The sequence below is a fragment of the Bos grunniens genome, chromosome 4 (assembly GCF_055505025.1).
Source record: "Bos grunniens cultivar Pamir isolate PY7600 chromosome 4, Bosgru_T2T1.0, whole genome shotgun sequence".
Taxonomy (NCBI): Eukaryota; Metazoa; Chordata; class Mammalia; order Artiodactyla; family Bovidae; genus Bos; species Bos grunniens.
In genome coordinates this window covers 88,650,102-88,672,218 of record NC_141168.1, presented here as the reverse complement: position 1 = coordinate 88,672,218, position 22,117 = coordinate 88,650,102, and the positions used below count along the sequence as shown (strand labels likewise).

Below are 22,117 nucleotides of genomic sequence, written 5' to 3'. Positions count from 1 at the left end.
TAACTAGGTCATGAGGGTGGGGACCATTACTGGATTAGTGACCTTATAAAAAGAGTGAGAGAGGCCAGAGAATGCTCAGCCATGTGAAGGTGGTTGGTCACCTGTAAGGTAGGAACAGGGCCTTTGCCTGGAACCAAATCTGGCATCTTCACCTTGGATTTCCCAGCCTCCAGAACTATTGTTTAAGCCACTCAATCTTCAGTATTTTGTTATAGCAGCCTGAGATAAGCTCAGAAAAATCAACTCTACATGAAATAAAACAACTCAAATTTTGTTTTATATTATAAAAACAGATATGCAGATGACACCACCCTTATGGCAGAAAGTGAAGAGGAACTAAAAAGCCTTTTTTTTTTTTAAAGCCTCTTGATGAAAGTGAAAGTGGAGAGTGAAAAAGCTGGCTTAAAGCTCAACATTCAGAAAACGAACATCATGGCATCTGGTCCCATCACTTCATGGCAAATAGATGGGGAAACAGTGGAAACAGTGTCAGACTTTCTTTTTTTGGGCTCCCAAATCACTGCAGATGGTGACTGCAGCCATGAAATTAAAAGACACTTACTCCTTGGAAGGAAAGTTATGACCAACCTAGATAGCATATTCAAAAGCAGAGACATTACTTTGCCAACCAAGATCCGTCTAATCAAGGCTATGGTTTTTCCAGTGGTCATGTATGGATGTGAGAGCTGGACTGTGAAGAAGGCTGAGCGCCGAAGAATTGATGCTTTTGATCTGTGGTGTTGGAGAAGACTCTTCAGAGTCCCTTGGACTGCAAGGAGATCCAACCAGTCCATTCTGAAGGAGATCAGCCCTGGGATTTCTTTGGAGGGAATGATGCTGAAGCTGAAATTCCAGTACTTTGGCCACCTCATGCAAAGAGTTGACTCATTGGAAAAGACTCTGATGCTGGGAGGGATTGGGGGCAGGAGGAGAAGGGGATGACAGAGGATGAGATGGCTGGATGGTATCACTGACTCTATGGACGTGAGTCTGAGTGAACTCCAGGAGTTGGTGATGGACAGGGAGGCCTGGTGTGCTGCGATTCATGGGGTCGCAAAGAGTCGGACATGACTGAACGACTGAACTGAACTGATAGGCAAATTAGAAAAGAGACTCCTCCTACTCTTATTACCTAAAGAAGCAAACTTAGAACAATTTCTTCTTACACTTTACTACTTTACGATAGGGATGGTAGTAAATAACTGAGAACCACTATGTGAAAGATAAGATTTCTCAATTCATTTATTCATTCAATAAATACTTATTAAGGATTTATATTGTGTCAGACACTAGGGATATAGATAAAAGATATAGTTCCCACAGGGATTCATAATCGAATGAAAAAGACTGTAGTAAACAAATATTTGCAATGACTAAGTGACAGAGGTAGAAAAAGGAGAGAGAAGTAAATGCTAGTGGAAGAAGTAGAGGGTCAGAGAAAGCTTTCCAAAAAGAGATTTCTTTGAACTACATGTGTACTTAGTTGCTCAGTCACTTCCAACTCTTTGCAACCCCAGGGATTGCAGCCTGCCAGGCTCCTCTGTCCATGGGGATTCTCCAGGCAAGAATACTGGACTGGTTGCCATGCCCTCCTCCAGGGGATCTTCCCAACTCAGGGACTGAACCCAAGTCTCCCAATGCAGGCGGATTCTTCATCATCTGAGCCACCAGGGAAGCCCCTTGAAGAAAAAGAGGTATTTGGATTTCCCAGGAAAGAATACTGAAGTGGGTTGCCATTTCCTTCTCCAGGGGATCTTGCCAACCCAGGGACTGGACCCATGTCTCTGGCATTGGAGGCAGATTCTTTACCACTGAGCCACCAGGGAAGCCCTAGGTGAAAATACAGTAAAGGGCAAAACCAGAGAAAGATGAAACACTGTGATACTGAGGAGACTGGTAGAATTTTAGTAGGAATAGAATGCTAGGACACTAAAAAGTAAGAGAAGCTAGCTGGTTAGGAGTCAGAGCATTTTATAATTTGCTGCGCTTTATCATGAAGGCAATGGGAAGCAACTAAGATTTTTGTTTTGTTGTTTTAAGCAAGGGTTTGACGTGATCAGACTGGTCTTTTGATATCACCCAGGCTATCTTGGGAGACTAGAGAGGAGAGTGTCAAAATACCCCATGAGTGGGAGGAAGGGAGCCTGAACTAAAGAAGTAATTGTGGGGAGAAGGAGAATCGGTGGGACTGGACTCACATCAATTAAGTATCAACAGGGATTGAGAAGGAAAGAATAAGAGAAATGTGTAATTAATTAGCCCTACATTTAGTTTGGATAGCTGACTGGCTGGCAGCCATTAAATCAATTTGGACAAATATCACATACTGTTTGGGAAGATGCTAAGTTTCAGATATGTTTATTTTTAGGTATATGATACAGGTGTCACTTTTGTCTGTCATGTTCTCTCCTCCACCTCCAGTATCTTCCATTAATAATCCCTTTTCCCTCTTACCTTTAGGAACTAGTCCTCCCCTATAAAATCAAGTATAGCCATGTGATTATGGTGAGGCTGCCAATAACACTGCCTGTGACAAGAGATCGCTACTCTAAGATCGTTCCCTTCTTCCTTCTAACAACATATATAAAGGCACACACCCCTCCGCACTCCCCAGCCAGTTTTAGCTAGAACAACGGTTACCTGATGGAGCCCATATTCTCTAGCCTTCCTAGCATAAGTCTGATCATGTGACTAGTTCTAGACAGTGGTTTGTTAACTGAAGTGGTGCGACTTCTGGGTTGTACCCTTAAAAAGCAGCTGCTTGCCTTCCACTCTCTCCCTACTTTCAGGATAGAAGGCAGATGTAATAGCAGTGAGCCATCACCATACAGACAAGAGGGACACTGAAGAGAATGTAGAATCCCAAGAAAGAAGGAGCATGAACACTTTAGAAACAGAGCCAATCTGTCCTCAGACCATCTATTAGCTTGGGATTTTATGTGAAAGAAAGTGAATAGCTACTTTAAGTTACTGTTATTTCTGTTAAAACAGTCAAACCAATATTTAAACTGATACATATTCTTCCAACAATACTGCTATACAACTTGGCCCTAGAAGGGTTTACTCAAGCCTCAGACAGCAAGATCAGAAGCTTGGGCTGGACTGTTTTTCACAGTGAACCTGGGAGAGACGTTCTTTTTTCTGAGTTCACTAAAGGTAGACAATGTCAGTTTTTAGTTGCCTGTAGTCACTGCTCTTACCACACAAAAGAAGCCTATCGTCAGAAAAAAAAAAAAAAATGTACAATGCCAACAGATGATAACCTAACATCATTTGAGCCTCTGAATCTAGTTGACCCTGAGGTCAGTTCTATCTCTGCTTTTCCCAAGTTGTTGTCATTCAGTCCCCCAGTCGGGTCTGACTCATTGCGATCTCATGGACAGCAGCATGCCAGGCCTCCCTGTCCCTCACCATCTCCCGAAGTTTGCCCAAGTTCATATCCATTGCATTGGTGATGCCATCCAGCCATCTAATCCTCTGATGCCCTCTTCTCCTTCTGCCCTCAATGTTTCCCAGCATCAGGGTCTTTTCCAATATGTCAGCTGTTCTCATCAGATGACCAAAATACTGAAGCTTCTTCAGCTTCAGCATCAATCCTTTCAACAAATATTCAGGGTTGATTTCCCTTAAGATTGACTGGTTTGATCTCCCTGCTGTCCAAGGGATTTTCAGAAATCTTCTCTAAGTACTAGGAGCCAAAAACTTTCCCGATGATATAATGCAGTTTTATGCAGATATCAGTCAGTTACAAGAGAAAGAATTCTAACTTTCATAAGGTATTTATGGAACATTTTAATGATGTTTACTGAATCAGATGCATAGGTTTAGAAAACGGGGAAAAGTATATGGTTTAGAAAAGAAAATATGGTCAAAATCATTTACTGTTATTATTACACAGTTGTTTTTTTTTTTTTTTAAAACAACCTTGCCTTGGCTCTAGGATGGTCAACCAACTGTTAAATTTACTTCAGGTAAGAACTAGAGATCCAGATCTCTCAATTCAGGCAAGATATAGGAATCTAGGCCTTCTCATTTTCTCTACTAGCTACCCAAGGAGATAAGCAGTCATGTATTAGAGGGTTTATTTACTTCTTTATTCAGAAATGCAGACAGTTAAGTGTCTTAGTCCATTTGGGCTGCTGTAACAAAATACAACAGACTGAGTGGCTTATGAACAATAGAAATTTATTTTTCATAGTTCTGGAGGCTAAAGTCACAATCAGGGTGCCAGCATGGTTGGGTAAGGGCCCTCTTCAAGGCTGCAGAGTTCTTGCCATATCCTCACATGACAGAAGGTGGGGGGAGATCTGTGGTATCTCTTGGCTAAAAATATTAACACCATTCATGAGGGATCCTCATGAATGACCGAGGAACCCCTCAAAGGCCCAACCTCCTAGTACCATAACATTGGACATTAAGCTTCCAACATAAGAATCTGAGGGTGGATGGGAATACAAACATTGAGATCATAGACATTAGGGTTTTTGGTTTGTTTTTTAGCTGATAGTTTTTAATAGCTACTAAAACTTCACAGAATTTTTCATTTATCAATGAAAGATTTAAAACAAATTAAAACTGAATTATTTCCTTTAATTGTAACTGTACTTATCGGATCACAAATCTCAAGTGGAAGAGATCATCTTTCATTCATTTACTGAACAAATAGCTACTAAGTTTTACTGTATGCCAGGCCTTTCTCTTGAACTCTGAGCAGATAGCAGTGAAAAAAATCAAAGTTCCTGATGTCATGATATCCCAGCAGTTGACAGGCTATGCCAAATGAACAAACAAGGTAATAACAGTGTTATAAGCACTAAAAGGAAATAAACTGGGGCGGATAGGAAAATGCTACTATATAGAAAAGATGATAATGGAAGACAACTCCAAGGAGATGACATTTAGCGACATCCAAAATAATCTAGTCCTAACAGCTGCAGCATTAACTGATAATGGCATCTGTTTACCTTCTCTTCTCCATTCTTTTTTTTTAAATACCTAAGAATTCTGATTTACTCTTCAGTACTCTGATTGCTCTTCAAAGATATTCTTTCTGCATAGATTTTACTTTATTTTTACTGAATTTACATAAGATATATAACAAAGCAAAAACCAACAATAAAGCTACATGTCACATGAATGCTTGACTCTTCTATGCATTATGCATTAGAGGGTTATCCTGAAGTTATGTGATTTCCCTTTACAAATCCAAAACATAAGAACTCAACCTTACAAAAGAACAGTTGAGTGACCTAACCCCTACTGCGGTATTAAACTTATTCTACGGTCACATATGGGCTTCCCTGGTGGTTCAATGGTAAAGAATCGACCTGCCAATGCAGGAGATGCAAGTTTGATCCCTAGATCAGGAAGATTCCCTGGAGAAGGAAATGGCAGCCACCTCCAGTATTCTTGTCTGGAAAATCCCATGGACAGAGGAGCCTGGTGGGCTACAGTCCACGGGGTTGCAAAAGAGTTGAACACAACTGAACGACTAAACAACAACAACATGGTCACATATAGATACCTCCCAAATTCATAAACCGTGATAAAATTAAATTCCTTTTGGAAGGCATATTTTGTCAACATATTTTGGGGAGAAGATCTAAGGATCAATTTGTCAGTGAGGGAAATTACTGCCATGATTCTCATTCTCTGTTGAGAGACACTTAGTATCTCATTCTTAGACTGAAAGAAAACTTGTGAGATTGTTGTCAACATACTGAATTACAAACCACAAAATGATTAGAAAGTCGAATTCCAGTGGGACTGACTGGAGAGACTATTTATTTAGAACTTAAAGTAGGAAAAAAAAAATAGATTAACTACCATCATTAGATCATCAGACCAATAAGTAGAAACTAGTTAGAAAAAAAGGGAAGCAATAATTTTTCTATTTTTTTAGCTTGAGAAATATTTACAATTCTGTCCAGTTCTATTCCATATCTACTTGGATAAAACATAGACTATGACATAAAACTAACCAATTTCGAAACTTCTTCCTTTTCTGCTCTGCTTTTTAAATAGTGAGAGTGGAGGTGAAGAGAAGGCCAGGAGAGTAGAAAAGTGCAAGACTAAGGGAGAAAAGAGAAAATGGAAGAATTACCTATATAGCAATAAGCATTTTTCTTTTCTCATGCTCTTTGAAATTAGCAGCCTAGTAAAGGCTGCATGGCACCCTACTCCAGTACTCTTGCCTGGAAAATCCCATGGATGGAGGAGCCTGGTGGGCTGCAGTCCATGGGGTCGCTAAGAGTCGGACACAACTGAGCGAATTCACTTTCACTTTTCACTTTCATGCACTGGAGAAGGAAATGGCAACCCACTCCAGTGTTCTTGCCTGGAGAATCCCAGGAGTCGGGGAGCCTGGTGGGCTGCCATCTATGGGGTCGCACAAAGTCGGACACAACTGAAGCGACTTAGCAGCAGCAGCAAAGGCTGCATCTTCTCTCATTTTCCTAAAGAGAATACCATATACAAAACTAGTACTAAAGTTGTTGGAGGAAAAATTATTTCAAATCGGTTGTAAAGGAAGGATGAAGAAGATTTATAAAGGCAGAAAGGTTTACAAATTAAATAATAAGCAGTGAAAAGTCAACTGTAGGTTCCTTCAACAAGGAATGACCTAGTATAAGGTATGCTCTAGAACGAATATTAACTTCAAACAGGTGGAAAAAAAGAAAGCGTGTCTGTGCATCTACAATGAAAATGTGTGTTCATCACTGGGGCACAATACATAATAGCTGTCCTTAACTGAATGATGACAAAGTGGTATACACTGTGCTAGGAGCCTGTCCTCCCCCTCTCTCTTTTTATTAGTCACAAAAATTAATCCACAGGATGGTTTCTTTGCACAATGGTGTCCTTAATAGACATAAAACAAGAACAAATCTATTAGGTGATCAGAAGGCTGACTTAGAAATGAGGACTGTTCATATAGGAAAAAACACACAGATCAAGAATCCCTAGCAGTACATATTCAAGTTACTCAGTGAGGTAACTCACCAAGTGAACAAAATCAGGACAGTTGCTGATTTTGGGGAGAATTTAACTTATAGCTTAGTATAGTTTTTCATGTTTAATATTTATATTCAACATCAAAAGTCAAGATAAGCCATTTATTAAACACACTTGTATTAAAAGAGATGCTCAAAGAAAAGAAAAATATTTTCACAAATTTACAAGACTTAGGCATATACTAATAAAACTTATCTGTAGAATTGGTGGCTATGTTGCTTTTAGGAGGGTCATATGTACTATTTGGGCTTCCTTGGTGGCTCAGTGGTAAAGAACTCTCCTGCAATGCAGGAGATGTAGGTTAGATCCCTGGGTCAGGAAGATCCCCTGGAGAAGGACATGGCAACTCACTCTAGTATTCTTGCCTGGGAAATTGATGGACAGAGGAACCTGGCGGGCTATAGCTCATAGGGTCGCAAAAGAGCCAGACGTGACTTAGCAACTAAACAACAACAATGTAATATTTAGTACTCAGTTCAGTTCAGTCACTCAGCCGTGTCCAACTCTTTGCGACCCCATGAACTGGAGCACGCCAAGCCTCCCTGTCCATCAACAACTCCCAGAGATCACCCAAACTCTTGTCCATCGAGTTGGTAGTACAAGATAAAAACCTGTTGACTAAAACTCATTCAATCTAGCTCAATCTAGCCTCCTTTCAGATCTCCCCTTCCAGTGGTCTGTGCACACTACATATGAGGAAAACACAAGCATTAAACTGGCCATCAATCTGAATCAAGAAGCAAAGCTTAGAGTTAACTGAACAGATTTTTGCCCAGTAGAATAGATAAGTGGAGGGTGGGAAGTATCCAGGATTGTTTTAATTACACAACTCATTATAATCAGAAGGTTAAAAATAGAACAGAACACATCTGTCACGGAACCTACATATATTCCAAGAAATTTTTATGGCTGTATTATGAATCTGTCCTCTTAGATAGCCTAGTCAATCATTTTGCATAATCATCAACAACATCCAAACTAAGCAGCAATCTGAAACAACTGCTACAGGGCCAAGATGACTTGATTAGCCATAGCACAGTGTGATCACTTGAAAACCTGCATTAGGACTAAGATCAATAGGAAGCTCTTATACTTTAACTATCATAATCACTTAAAACTTATCACCTCAGTTCTATAACCAATTTCCCTTCCCTAGCTATAAACTAGGCTTTGCTTGATTAGATACTGTGTGCTTAGTCACTCAGTTGTGTCTGACTCGGCAACGCCATGGACTGTAGCCTGCCAGGCTCCTCTATGCACGGGGATTCTCCAAGCAAGAACACTGGAATGGGTTTCCTTGCAGGTGGACTCTTTACTGTCTGAGCCACCAGGGAAGCCCACTAGTGCTTTCTAACTTTTATCTATACATTTTTTAAAAATGTACACCTTAATTAGAATATTTGATAAATGATTAAGGAAATGAGGGATTAAGAGAAATAGATTTGAAATCATGCAATAATAGAGAATCTAAAATAAAAACAAAAGCAAACTAAAAAAGATGGAAATGATAAGTCTGATAGAGATCCTATTATGAATGTTCTGTGCCGTAAGAGTTAGCATTTTTAAATATTTTTAAGTCTTTTGAATTACATAAATCTCTTTCCTCCTTCATTTTCTTATAGCTGGTGAATATACATATGAGTTTTCTTGTGGCACAGAGTTAATCTAATACGTTTCTACTAAAATATTCTTTGGCCAATATCCTGTAGACAGTTTTAAAGTAATCTGTGTTTCTCTTTGTTTTCAAAATCAGCCCCATTTGTATTCTTAAAAAAGGTTATCTAATTTCCTGGTTAGGTAAACTTGATATACTAGCTATTTTCTACCCAGAAGATAAAAGTAATTATATTAGAAAACAGCCCGTTGGAGTTACACAGGACCTGTGACAGGAGAAGGTGATGGCACCCTACTTCAGTACTCTTGCCTGGAAAATCCCATGGAGGGAGGAGCCTGGTAGGCTGCAGTCCATGGGGTCGCTAAGAGTCGGATACGACTGAGTGACTTCACTTTCACTTTTCACTTTCATGCATTGGAGAAGGAAATGGCAACCCACTCCAGTGTTCTTGCCTGGAGAATCCCAGGGACGGGGGAGCCTGGTGGGCTGCCGTCTATGGGATCGAACAGAGTCGGACACGACTGAAGTGACTTAGCAGCAGCAGCAGCAGCAACACATTTTTTTCCTAACTTTGTCATCAGTAATTTCAGTAAAACATCAACAGTGGATCTTATTTAGGAGGCTGTAGTAGAACATCTGTATGCACACACACGTGCACACACACACATCTCCCTGGGTCCTACCACCTAAGACACTGCTTTAGAATAGTGTGTTTAAGTTCCACAAGTGAAAGTTCCGAGTTACCTCTTAAGCCAATGTTTCTGAAGTGCTGGTTCTTACACTCATTTTAGAGTGTAACATTTTCACTGGACCATACTGAAATTAGGAATGAAAAGTGCGAAACATCCCACTTTTAACTTATGAATTTTTGTCCTTGCCTTCCACTCTACCCTTTTTGGGTGTAAAAATATTCTCTTTTCATTAAATAACGTTGATGTAAGATATTTATAACACAATGACTTGACAAAAGTTGGCAACATTATGTAAATACCCACTTCAGCTTTTCTGAAATTTTATAAATCTGTGAAATTCAAAAACCCTGGGCACTTCTGCCTTTAAAATGGTTAAAACAAGAAACATATTAGAAGAATAAGTAATTGAGAGCGATGGCACATTGGTACCATCCTCCAAGGGGCAGGCAATGAAATTATGCTTCACTTCAGGAAACAGTTGAACGGCTCTCTGCTTCTCTATCTTCTCTAATAATCCCCCTGCCTTGTTACCTTCCTCTCCCTCTTGACCTGCATGGTTTTCTATCCTAATCAACAGAATCAATTTATGGTTTTTGTTTTGTTTTGACTTGATTTTTAAGTATTGCTCTATGCACCCTCCCTCTAATTAACTGCCCAAAGCTACATTTTCTAAGTAAGTTTGCCAAATCTAAAATTACTTTACAAGTTCCTGAATTCTATATTTTCCCTTATTTACTTGAATTACAAAGGGCATTTTCTCTATCTTGTTTTTCTTAAAAAAAAAAAAAAGAAAAAAGGCAGGGTCTTCCTGGTGGTTCAGTGGTTAGGACTCAGTACTTTCACTGCTGAGGCCGTGGGTTCAGTCCTGAATGGGGAACTAAGATCTCACAAGCCTCACAGCACAGCCAAAAAAAACGGTAACATGTTCAACACAGAAAATTTAGAGAATGACAGAAAATCACACAGGAAAAAAATTACAATAAACTATAATTCCACCAAGTAGACATAACTACCGTTAATACTCTGGTCATATTCAGTCAATGTTGAAATCACACCATATATACTATCATTAAATACTCTTTTAAATCAGAATTCTTAAATATTTGCATATATTAATACCCAATAATCATAATTTACTTAACCAAGTTCTTGGCTAAATTTTTTTTTAACAAGAAAAGTTTAAAACCAGTATCTCAAAAAAAATAAAAAAATAAAAACCAGTATCTCCTGCTTATTTCTTGGTACCAAATTAGAACACAATAAAAATAACTAGATAAGATAGGCAGATAAAAAGCAAACAAAACAGAAACCATGTCAAAAACTGAAAAGTCATAACAGTTCCATACTTTTAATTATATAGTATAAGTCTTTTCTCATCAAAATTTTCCACTGAATTGTTATTCAGTTTTACCCTCTTTGTTGTGTTTTTTGCGACTTCATTGTGTCTTTAGGGAGCTTTCTGTATGTTGACTAGGTGGAGCTCCATATTAACTTATTTAGTGTTTCAAACAAATGATTAAACAAAAAATAACATAGATATGTAACAAACAAGCAATACTAGATTCATATATTTCAACACTAAAAACATTTGCATTTACCTTGAACAAATTTGACACAGTGATTGAAGAGAAACACGGGGCATATAGGTTAAGGCAGCATTGTAACACAACAAAAGGAATGTCAACACTTCAAACCTAAAAACAAACCCAAAGAGTATTTACAAATCTTGAGAATTCCAAGAAGTCAACTATAATTAAGCAAGCACTGGGGAGGGATATTGTGTTACAGAACAGACCTGTCCAATATAATCACACCAACAACAATACAAAATCAAAAAGAAAAAGAAGTAACAGTTATACGAAAATTACCTTAAAAATTCAATGCTCCAGATGACATCTGAAGCAAAGTGTCTAAGCGACAAATAGGGAAGATGGGGTGTCTCTTGTATGAAATGACTCAACATTTTAAAACTTGTTATACATAACTCATTAAACATTATTTATAAATCTACTGAAATAATTTCTTTAGAAGTCAGCATGGTAGAATAGTAGGTTATGTCTCCACAGTATACCTATTCTGTGCTGTCAGCATCTCTCTTTGGGGGTGAGGTCCACTGTACACAACTTTTGACAAACCATGCTGGGAGAGGGCGCTCTCCGTCAGAGCCATGGACCCAATGCTGGAAGGCTAAAGACAAAGACATGTGAATAAAGAAAAAGCCATTCTGTTTAAGGTGTGGTATTTAGAATATATATACCAATATATATATTTAGAATGACTGCTATAAACATCATATATCTTAGAAATATTCAGATTGCCTACCAAGTATGCTGCTCAAAGATTTAACAAATAACTAAAAACAAACCACAAATAGAAATACAAAATAGTTTAACCTCAAAAATTCTACCCCAGAAATACATAATTCACACACACACATAAAATCTAATCTTATTCATCAGATAAAGGGAAAAATATTCAAAATTAATACTTTTAATAGATCTTTTGCAATCAGGTTTTAGTTTAAACTTTAATGATTTTGATTTCCCATTTACTTTGGGAATAGCAACATACTTTGTGTGAAATTTTACACTTTTTAAGGTACTAGCGAACTGATCAAATTTTTCACCTCAATAACCAACCAAACCCTAATTTACAGCAACTGCAAATCTTAGGACCAATAAACTTACTTTGATAAAAATGTAACTTACTTCATGATATACAGATGGTTTGGATAAAGATGGAATCGTAAAACTCAATACTTTACTATGTCCCTGTTTGTCAACTATTTCCTACAAACAAAAGAAAGTAAAAGAAAATGTCTCACAATATTTATTTTTTACACATAAATTTAAATATTTATTTTTTACACATAAATTGTTAGTGAAAAAAAAAAAGACCTGAAAAGAAAGAAATTGTAAAGTCAATTAAAATCTTAAACTATGATAATCCATTATTTATAAACATTAGGAGTTAACCTTCTCCTTAAAATGTAAGTAATGTAGTTTTAACGCTGAAATGCAGATGTCTTGTCTTAATTATCATTGATTTTTCTCATGTAAAAAGTTCCATTTTCTAAATCAATTAACACAGTCCTAAAACATATTACAAAATGACCCTTAAATTATTTTTCCATTTAAAAAAAGTACAAACCTTAAGTATCTATCTAGAATATTGTACTATTTAATATACAAACATTATCAGTAATGCAAACTATATATTAAATCAATGGTGTAAACTCTGGAGACAGTCCAGATTTTATACAATTATTAGTGGTAGATCTTAGTTTAAATCTTTTCTCCAAACTTTTTGTGACGGTCACAACAATTTATAGACAGTGGCTTTTAAGTTTAAAAAATTAAAAATTTAACACTGATATTTTCAAATATTTCCATAAAAGAATTTAAATGGTCTGATTTTTAGTCTCCAATCAGTAAAAAATGTGTATTTACATAATTGTATGTATGCCCATACAGGCTTTAGCCTCCATAAGGTTATTTTGGGGAGAATGAGGTATGAGTCATCTGATGTAATAAAAAACAAACATTAGCTCTACTAAAATGAAAAACAGTTGCTATTATGTATTCATTTTTGCTGATATTTAGATTTTAAAACATTTTGTTAACGCCATTAAATACAAACCAAATTGTAAACCCCTAGAAGAAGAGCTTCAATGCATCCGCTGCTGTGCACATTTCTGCTGGCGGAGACAGCAAGGTAGCACCAAATCAGTTCTGGAAGAAACTGCAGTGTAAATCGAAGCAACTGCTCCTCTCCACTGCGATAGAATTCAAAGAGCTGGTGACAGACAGGTTCCAACAACTGGAAGAAAGACAAAACATTAACTCAAGGATTGGACTATATTTGAATGACACTGACATATAAAACATAAAAGCATTTTCCTGATTGGTAAGTACTGAAATATGCAAACATTTCCATTTTTGGCAGCAAGACTATTCACAGTTAAGCTAGTTAGTAAACCTACGAATTCTAGTGGAAGGCCAAACTGCAAGGTTAAGTGTATACGCAAGTACTCTGTAAAGTTTTAAAACATTCTGTAACTCCAAAGTAGTATTGTTATTAAAACTATATCTTTTTAACTTCCTGAAATAAACAGGTTGTGAAGAATTTTCTTCCTTAATATCCTTCCAGATAAAACATGCCAATATACAAATGACTGAGTTGGAGAAATTGAAATGGGAATCCTAGGTAGTTACTGTCACATGGCCTTCCTGAGCTTATAATTAGGTAGCATCTGACTGCAATGACTGGTATGTGGAGTAGCTAAATAATATAAAGCCCCTAGATCTACTTTCTTACTGTAACCATGATTAATTGCCCCTAGATAGTCTAAACACCTCTGTCATTTTGTTTTAGACATGATTTGGACTTACTGATAACCATTTTTCTCCCAACACCCCCACAGGTATTCAGTTAAGAGAGATGAGTGATCTTTAAAGCATATACAATAATCACACACAGGTCACTTACAAATATGTCAAGAGATTCACAGGGCTATTTTTCAAACAGGCTATTATTATAGTTCAGTGAATGGGAGTTCATTCGCTTCCCCAACTTACGCAATAGATTTACATCAACTTAAGAAACAGATTTTCTACTACAAATAAGTGGAATGAACAGAAACTGATTTAAAGCGAATGCCTTGATTTCAAAAAAGTTCAATATGTAAACTTGATACAATTAAAGTCAGAATTATTTATGCAAGGTAAAGAAAAAGTTATACTTTTAATAAACGTCGACAAAAAAAATAAACCGACAAAATTGGTCTTTCCTACTGAAATACTATCTTCTTACAGTTAAAGAACATTTTTCCACTCTGAAAATGGTTGTTAGAGGGCAAAAGGTGTCCAATGTGGCGTGGCAAAGATAACAGAAACAGAAGGGTCAGAGGCAAAGTAACGCCACTCAAAGACTACGAGAAAAGTTTTTAGGGTAGGAATTAATTTGCAAGAATGAAGAGGCGGGTAGTGGAAGAAAGACTGTTATGGGAATGTTTAGCTTTCAGACTGGAGTTTTTAAAATTTCTTTGTGGACCAGTGCCAATAATCTGGTAAATTATGGTGTGACATCACTCATCTCTAAATACCCAGGAAATCTTTGATTAAATCAATATAGTCTAACAAGTATTTGAAAATTTATAAAACTTTATGGTGAAAATTTATTTGATAGTCTGCATGAGCACATAATCAATTTTAATCAAAACACTCCAGTCTTTTAAATTCATTTAACATCTAAAACAGAGTTTTGATTTATGAAAGCAGAACCAAATGAAGATAGATTCAAAAGGGATGTAGCAGTTACACATTGCAATAAGATTAGATGAAATTAAGTATATCAAACCACTAGAGATAAATACCAATATTTATGCAGGGTTTTACACTTGCACAGTACTTTCATATATGTAAACCCATTCAATTCCCACAATACTAGGATGCAATGTCTTTACCCTAACAATGTATTCTTTCTACATAAGCAAATTGAGACAAAGAAGCTACCGAAACCAAAAATAATCACACAGTTCAGGAAGGCCAGACTGAAGCCAAGACTTTTTAACTACTTCATAAACATACCTGAAAAATGTCAGAAAAGAATAAGACAACATACAATGTGGGAAACACAGGCAGGGTTGGACTTATTTAACCTGATTATATTTGAGACAAATAATGGGGCATTAGAATATGCTGCATTCCTAGTGTCTTGCTCAAATTTTTTAATGCATTTTCTCAAGGAAACATTACTAAACTTGATTGGGTAGGTTTTACAATATTAAGAGAGAATTGTACTTCAAGTATTAATATATTTTGATATGTTAAATGGTCTTCTATAGTCTAATCATCATGTACCTTCTTTCCCTTCTAAAATACATTATGAATTCTGTAACAACTGAGTTACAAATGAATTTTTACAATCATCCACTTATAAGTAAGAAGCTGTATCTTAAGAGAATTTTAATGGTAATAAGAAATGTACCATAAAATGCCTTTAAATGACTAAAGAAGATGGAAAAAGCTAAGTTTGGGTAAATTTACAAGAGAATTTTCCAAACTTCTTTTTTTTCATTGAACAATTACTGAGACTATATGGATAGGACAAAGATACAGAGAAGTTGGAGGGGACTAATATTTAGGTGCCAGTAGCCAGGGAACTGACTTCTCACTCTGGGCTCCCTATGTTTAAAACACCAAAAAGATTTCATGTGGCTCTTTCAAAAAAAAAAAAAAAACAGCTGGCTTCCTAACAAACCTAAGCATTTTTAGCCTCTAATCCTATGCCTATCTTAAAGCTACAGTCAATTAAAAGCACCAGTCAAGGAAACTTCACTTTATCCATAAACTGCCTCTTTACAGTTTCTTGAGCCTGACTCGCATACCTACCTCAGGGCCTTTGCACTATGTCCTCTCTGGAAAGCTCTTGCCCCCAGTTTTATTTTCTTGCTCGAATTCATTCAGACCTTAATTCAACCATCACCTCCTCAGTCCCAACACATACTTCCCCTACTCTGCTTTATTATCTTCATAGTTTTACCACTAACATTTTATTATACATTTAGGTATTTGTTTAATGTTTATCTCACCTACCAGAATGTAAGTTCTAATCTATAAGATAAAGAAGTTATTCTACTTTGTACATTTCTAAGTGATTTCTGACACATTATATGTGTTCAATGAATATTTATCAAATGAATTTAACCACATAATGAAAAGGTACTACTTGTAAAAATCCAAATACCAAATTTCCCAGATTTCAAATAAAGTAGAATCAACATTTCAAAGTTCAAAAATGCCAACAGACAATGACATCAAGTTTTTAGGAATACTATATCTCCACATTAAGATACAAAATATTCTAAAGAGCAAAAGGAGACTCTTTGTGACCCCCATGGACTACACAGTCCATGGAATTCTCCAGGCCAGAATACTAGAGTGGGTAGCCGTTCCCTTCTCTAGAGGATCTTCCCAACCCAGGGATCAAACCCAGGTCTCCCACATTGCAGGCGGATTCTTTACCAGCTGAGCCACCAGGGAAGCCCGAAAGTAGATCACACAGTTATATCTGAGAAGTACTTCTGAGTACATTTTTTTAAGACTGAGTTTTCTTTTTAAGAATACAGGATACACACTGTCTTTACCACATTTATCAGGCTAAAAAATAGATTATTTGCTTTTATCTGCATCCCATGCATTTTTATTTTCCTCACCATTTCCAATCCTTATCTATTTCTACTTTGAATGGTGGGAATTATAAGCACCAGAATGTGGGAGTACAGTTCACTTTATCACTTTCAAACTAAATTTGCTATCTAAAAATGCAAAGGAAATGCAGGAGAGGGGAAGGCAGAGAAAAGAAGCAAGGGCTGGGAAAAACTTACCACCAGAACCAAACTACTAGCTACTCAAATTTCTTGCATTTTCTCAGACCTCCATATACTATTCCCTTCAGCTTGCAATGTCCTTTTACTTTCTACAACTGGAAAATGTGTGCAAATCCATCTGGACTCAGTTAAGCATTGCTCTGAAAGTATGTATTTACTTATTTTCTCCATTTCCTCTTTTGGGACACAGGCCATGTACATCTTTGATTTTCTCTTGCCTAGCACTGCAGCTGACACATAACGGACACACAAATATTTGCTGAATGAATAAATGAATGCAGTGACCCAGGCTCTCCAAGGTTATCCCCACAGATGGGGAGACAGACAGACACATACATACATAATACACAGAAAGAGGAGCAGCAGCATGTTCAGAGATGGCTTTGGAATATGGTGATCCTAATTCTTGGCCTAGGAGATGATACATTGGAGCTCATTTTATCATAATTTTTTTTATTCTGCCATTTTTCTGAATATAAAGTATTCTTACCTCTCTATTCATTTCTCAAAAGGAATCAGTTAAACACTGCAAAATATATATTACAGTTTTTAAAACTCTACTTTTACTACTTTTTAAATATATGTATTATATTTCACAACAAATTAAAAATCAATCAAATGAAAACTACTAGCACGATGAACTCTGAGAGTACTTACCTCACTTTGTGGCTCCTGGATAACTTTATAGAGAGATGAAACTAAAGAACTCTTTTCCTTCAAATTTGTAGCATAATTTGGTAAAGATGTTTCTGGTAGTGTCTAAACAAATTTAAAAAGTACACTTTACTTTTATGAAATGTCCCAAATAGGTAAATCCAAATACAGAAAGCAGATTGTCAGAAACTGGGGGAGGGGGAATTGGGAAGAGGAAGAACTGAGAGTGACTAACTAGATACAGATTTTTTTGGGGGGGTGATGGAAATATCCAAGGCTTAGATGATGGTATTAATGGCACAACCTTTTAAAACCAGTAAAAACCTCTGTATTATCACCTGAAAACAGTGAATTTTTCATTATGTGAATAATATCTCAACAAAAAAATGGTAAAAATAAAACAAAAGATACAGTTAATCCTCAACATCAACAGGGATACAAATTAATATCAACACTGCATCTTTGATCATAGTTTGGAGTTGGAAATAAGAATACGAATCATTTGTAAAGCCAGAGATACATTTTTTGTAGCAACATACAACTTACCAATCTCATTAACAGTATTTTATCCTGTTTCTTAATAAACATGTTATATAAGGATCTAATGTTTCAAACCTTAAAGCCACAGACCATATAATGTCTGTTAAGTAAGACTGTTCTCCTTTACAGAACTGGGGGGAAGTTTTTACTTCTTGGAATGGAGAAAAAGATAGCCACACTACCAACAAATTTTCCTAATGCCATTTAAAATATCAACAACTAACCACAGTTTGGCAGGGTCACCCTTTCAGAAAGGACACCATGACCAAAAAGGAATGGGAAGAGATAAAACTCCAGTAGTAAGTCAGACAGTTTTGGGTAAAGGTAGTAGGGAAATCTGGAAAAACAAACAAACAAAAAAAAAACTTCAAAACAAATGATAAAAACCTATCCTTCTAGAGTATGGCCTTCTTTAACAACTTCTGTCTTCCAAGTCTTTATTTCTTCCTAGGAAAAGTATTTCTATCAATCAACCAACTAATCAACAATGTTTATCCTGCAGCAGATACAATGTCTCAGTTCAGTTCAGTTTAGTCCCTCAGTGTGTCCAACTCTTTGCCACCCCATGAATCAGCACACTAGGCCTCCTTGTCCATCATCAACTCCCGGAGTTTACCCAGACTCACGTCCATCAAGTCGGTGATACCATCCAGCCATCTCATCCTCTGTCATCCCCTTCTCTTCCTGCCCTCAATCCCTCCCAGCATCAGGGTCTTTTCCAATGAGTCAACTCTTCGCATAAGGTGGCCAAAGTATTAGAGTTTCAGCTTCAGCATCAGTCCTTCCAATGAACACCTAAAGGACTGATCTCCTTTAGGATGGACTGGTTGTATCTCCTTGTCTCAAGGCAAGAATACTGAAGTGATTTGCCATTCCCTTCTCCAGTGGACCACATTCTCTAAGACCTCTCCATCATGACCCATCCATCTTGGGTGGCCCCACACGGCATGGCTTAGCTTCATTGAGTCAGACAAAGCTGTGGTCCGTGTGATACCTTGCTTCTAATGTCTCAAGATACTGGTAATTGTAAGATATACATTATTTCTTCCATGTCCCATATCCTAGTATTTTATGATTTAAAATGGGTTATGGTTAGTATATATAGGTAAATGTGTGCATAAATAGACATAGAAAATTAAACAGCATATTTATAATAAGGATATTTGATTCATTTTAACTTTACTGTGAATTCCTCAAAGGCAAGACCTATCTTATCTCTCCATCCACAGTATTCAGCACAAGGTCTTGTACTCAAATCTTTGCTGCAGACATTATATAATAGATGAACAAAATAAGAAATAAATACTGTCACTGTTACTCTTCAGTAGATTCTTGAAAAACAGGTCACATTTCACCTTAGGATATATAAGTGAATAGACTGTTTTTTTAATTTAAAAGGACAGTTTTGTTTACCAGAATGGTTAAGTAAACGTGAACTATCCGGTAACCTTCCACCATTCTTTGGGTGGGGAGGAGAGAGTTTCACTGCAACTGCTTACATAAAGAAGAGATTAGGGCTTTCTTCAATATTTCAAAAGCATGTAACAAAAGATCTCCAGGCAACATTCCATTTCTGTTACTTGATCAACAGTAACCTAATACTGGTGGAATTTATATAAAAGGGAGTAACTGTCAAATAAACAACAGATGTCTAATTGCCTGGAAAATAATGAACCTAAGCTGTATATGTAAAACACATTAATGTGTGTGTGCACATGTGTGTCTAAACATAAAACTTCAAACTAAGTGAATTGAAAAATAAATCTTAAAAAATGATTAGTGAATAAAAAGATTTTTACATGCACTATCTAGCCTAAAACTGAAACAGTCATTAAAAGTGTGAATTACAATTTTTAGTTATGTACCAATTAACCCTCATGAGGTAAAATGTTTTTTGTGAAATAGCCAAAAGTAAAAAGACAGTTCTTTTCCAAAAAGACAAGTTCTAGAAAATATTCTGGACCTAGGCTACTACTGTTAAATGAGAGGAAAGGTCTCCTAAAAATTAGTGAGCTATTACATTTTAGTACAATTCTGTCATTATTTCATTTTGTGAATGTGAAAAAAGTTAACTTTTGTCAACAGAAGGAGAGAAAATACAATTGCTGTGTTTATGAACAGTGCTTTGAAAACCTTAAGATCTAAAAGAGCCTATGGATTTAAATACCATTACAACAAACCTTTAAATTTACATTGTACTAGTTCAAAGGTACTGGCCCTTCTTAAATACTAGTTAAGTTTTCTCACTTTGAAGAATGCAGAACTAGAGACAAAAGAAGTAATAATGGGATAACATGGTAGAAATTAGTCTTGGCAAAATTTGAAGAAGACAGATGCTTCACATTAAAGTATCATTTGGCAGATGGCTTTTATAAAATGTAAGGAAGTGATACAGGTTAGATGGAAGAGAATTAATGAAGATGGACAGATGGATAGAGAAGCAATAAATAAAACAACTCTGACCAACAACATTACATGTAAGACTAGATTTTGAGTCACATATTCTGATTCAGTGACTACCAGAAAATAAAAAAATCTGCTATATAAATCTACACATAACATTAAGAAAAACACAATACAATCTGTAAGATAACATTTTACAAATAAGTATTTGAAATATAGAAATTGAACTAACAACTCATGAAATCTTAAAATAATGAAGTCTGAGTCTAATTACTTTGTTGGTATACTGCTGCTGCTAAGTCGCTTCAGTCGTGTCCGACTCTGTGAGACCCCACTGTCCCTGGGATCCTCCAGGCAAGAACACTGGACTGGGTTGCCATTTCCTTCTCCAATGCATGAAAGTGAAAAGTGAAAGTGAAAGTGAAGTCGTGTCCAACTCTTAGCAACCCCATGGACTGCATCCTACCAGGCTCCCTGGTCCATGGGATTTTCCAGGCAAGAGTATTGTAGTTGTTGGTATACTAAGAGAATATTAATGAAGGCCCAAAGCTGGAGTAGATGCTAGTTTGTCCAAAGGCAAAAAAGAAAAAAAAAAAAGCACAAAGCAAACTACATTATCCTGTGCATTTGAGAGAATGCTGAGTGAGGTTATGAGTCTGGGAGTTCAGGCTGCACCCATGGAAAAGTGTAGAGCTAAAATCATCTTCACACACCACCTATTTAGTTTTCTTGGTGAGGATATTGAGACCCAAAGAAGTTATGCGATTTGTCCAACACTGTAAAACCAGAGGAAAATTTTGACTTCTCCGTCTCAAGTACCCTGTACCACTTACTTTATCAGTCATGATGACCTTGGCTTATTAGCACCACGGTTATTAATTTAAACAACCAAGCAGAAACTCAGATAGAATGACAGATAAATAATCTCTAAATTTTATTTCTTAAATATTTTAACCAAAATATGTAACTAACATAACAAATCATTTCAACAGACAAGATACTTTAATTTTAAAAGTAAGAGATTTGTTCTTATGTACTTTCCTGTCTTCTATTATTTTTAGTATGTTGCTAACTTTGTCTGGTAACCTTAACCTCTTTACCAAACATAAACAGAGCTGAATTCAATGCACATTCAGTTCAGTTCAGTTCAGTCGCTCAGTCATGTCCAACTCTTTGCGACCCCATGAATCGTAGCACGCCAGGCCTCCCTGTCCATGACCAACTCACGGAGTTCATGCAGACTCACATCCATCGAGTCAGTGATGCCATCCAGCCATCTCATCCTCTGTCGTCCCCTTCTCCTTCTGCCCCCAATCCCTCCCAGCATCAGAGTCTTTTCCAATGAGTCAACTCTTCGCATGAGGTGGCCAAAGTACTGGAGTTTCAGCTTTAGCATCATTCCTTCCAAAGAAATCCCAGGGCTGATCTCCTTCAGAATGGACTGGTTGGATCTCCTTGCAGTCCAAGGGACTCTGAAGAGTCTTCTCCAACACCACAGTTCAAAAGCATCAATTTTTTGGTGCTCAGCCTTCTTCACAGTCCAACTCTCACATCCATACATGATCACAGGAAAAATCATAGCCTTGACTAGACGGACCTTTGTTGGCAAAGTAATGTCTCTGCTTTTCAATATGCTATCTAGGTTGGTCATAACTTTCCTTCCAAGGAGTAAGCATCTTTAATTTCATGGCTGCAGTCACCATCTGAAGTGATTTTGGAGCCCAAAAAAATAAAGTTTGACACTGTTTCCATTGTTTCCTCATCTATTTCCCATGAAGTGATGGGACCGGATGCCATGATCTTCATTTT

At 36.8% G+C, this 22,117-nt stretch overlaps 1 protein-coding gene across 14 annotated transcripts in view; it reads right to left on the bottom strand.

Moving 5' to 3' along the window:
* The window catches only part of HYCC1 (hyccin PI4KA lipid kinase complex subunit 1), an 85,890-nt gene that overhangs the window by 26,402 nt on the left and 37,371 nt on the right, over positions 1 to 22,117 (bottom strand). For 6 of the 14 annotated variants that reach the window (XR_015162820.1, XM_086397393.1, XM_086397387.1 and 3 more), the window contains 5 exons: positions 17,369 to 17,470; positions 12,961 to 13,140; positions 12,030 to 12,110; positions 11,393 to 11,508; positions 10,920 to 11,015 (listed from right to left, as the gene is read on the bottom strand). Coding sequence is in view for 13 of the 14 variants with exons in the window: in XM_086397393.1 (XP_086253519.1) it covers positions 10,920 to 11,015; positions 11,393 to 11,508; positions 12,030 to 12,110; positions 12,961 to 13,140; positions 17,369 to 17,470 (575 nt within the window). In the remaining variant the exon portion in view is untranslated. The remainder of the gene's footprint in view (positions 1 to 10,919; positions 11,016 to 11,392; positions 11,509 to 12,029; positions 12,111 to 12,960; positions 13,141 to 17,368; positions 17,471 to 22,117) is intronic. The other 8 variants (XM_086397391.1, XM_086397396.1, XM_086397389.1 and 5 more) reach the window with 2 other exon arrangements.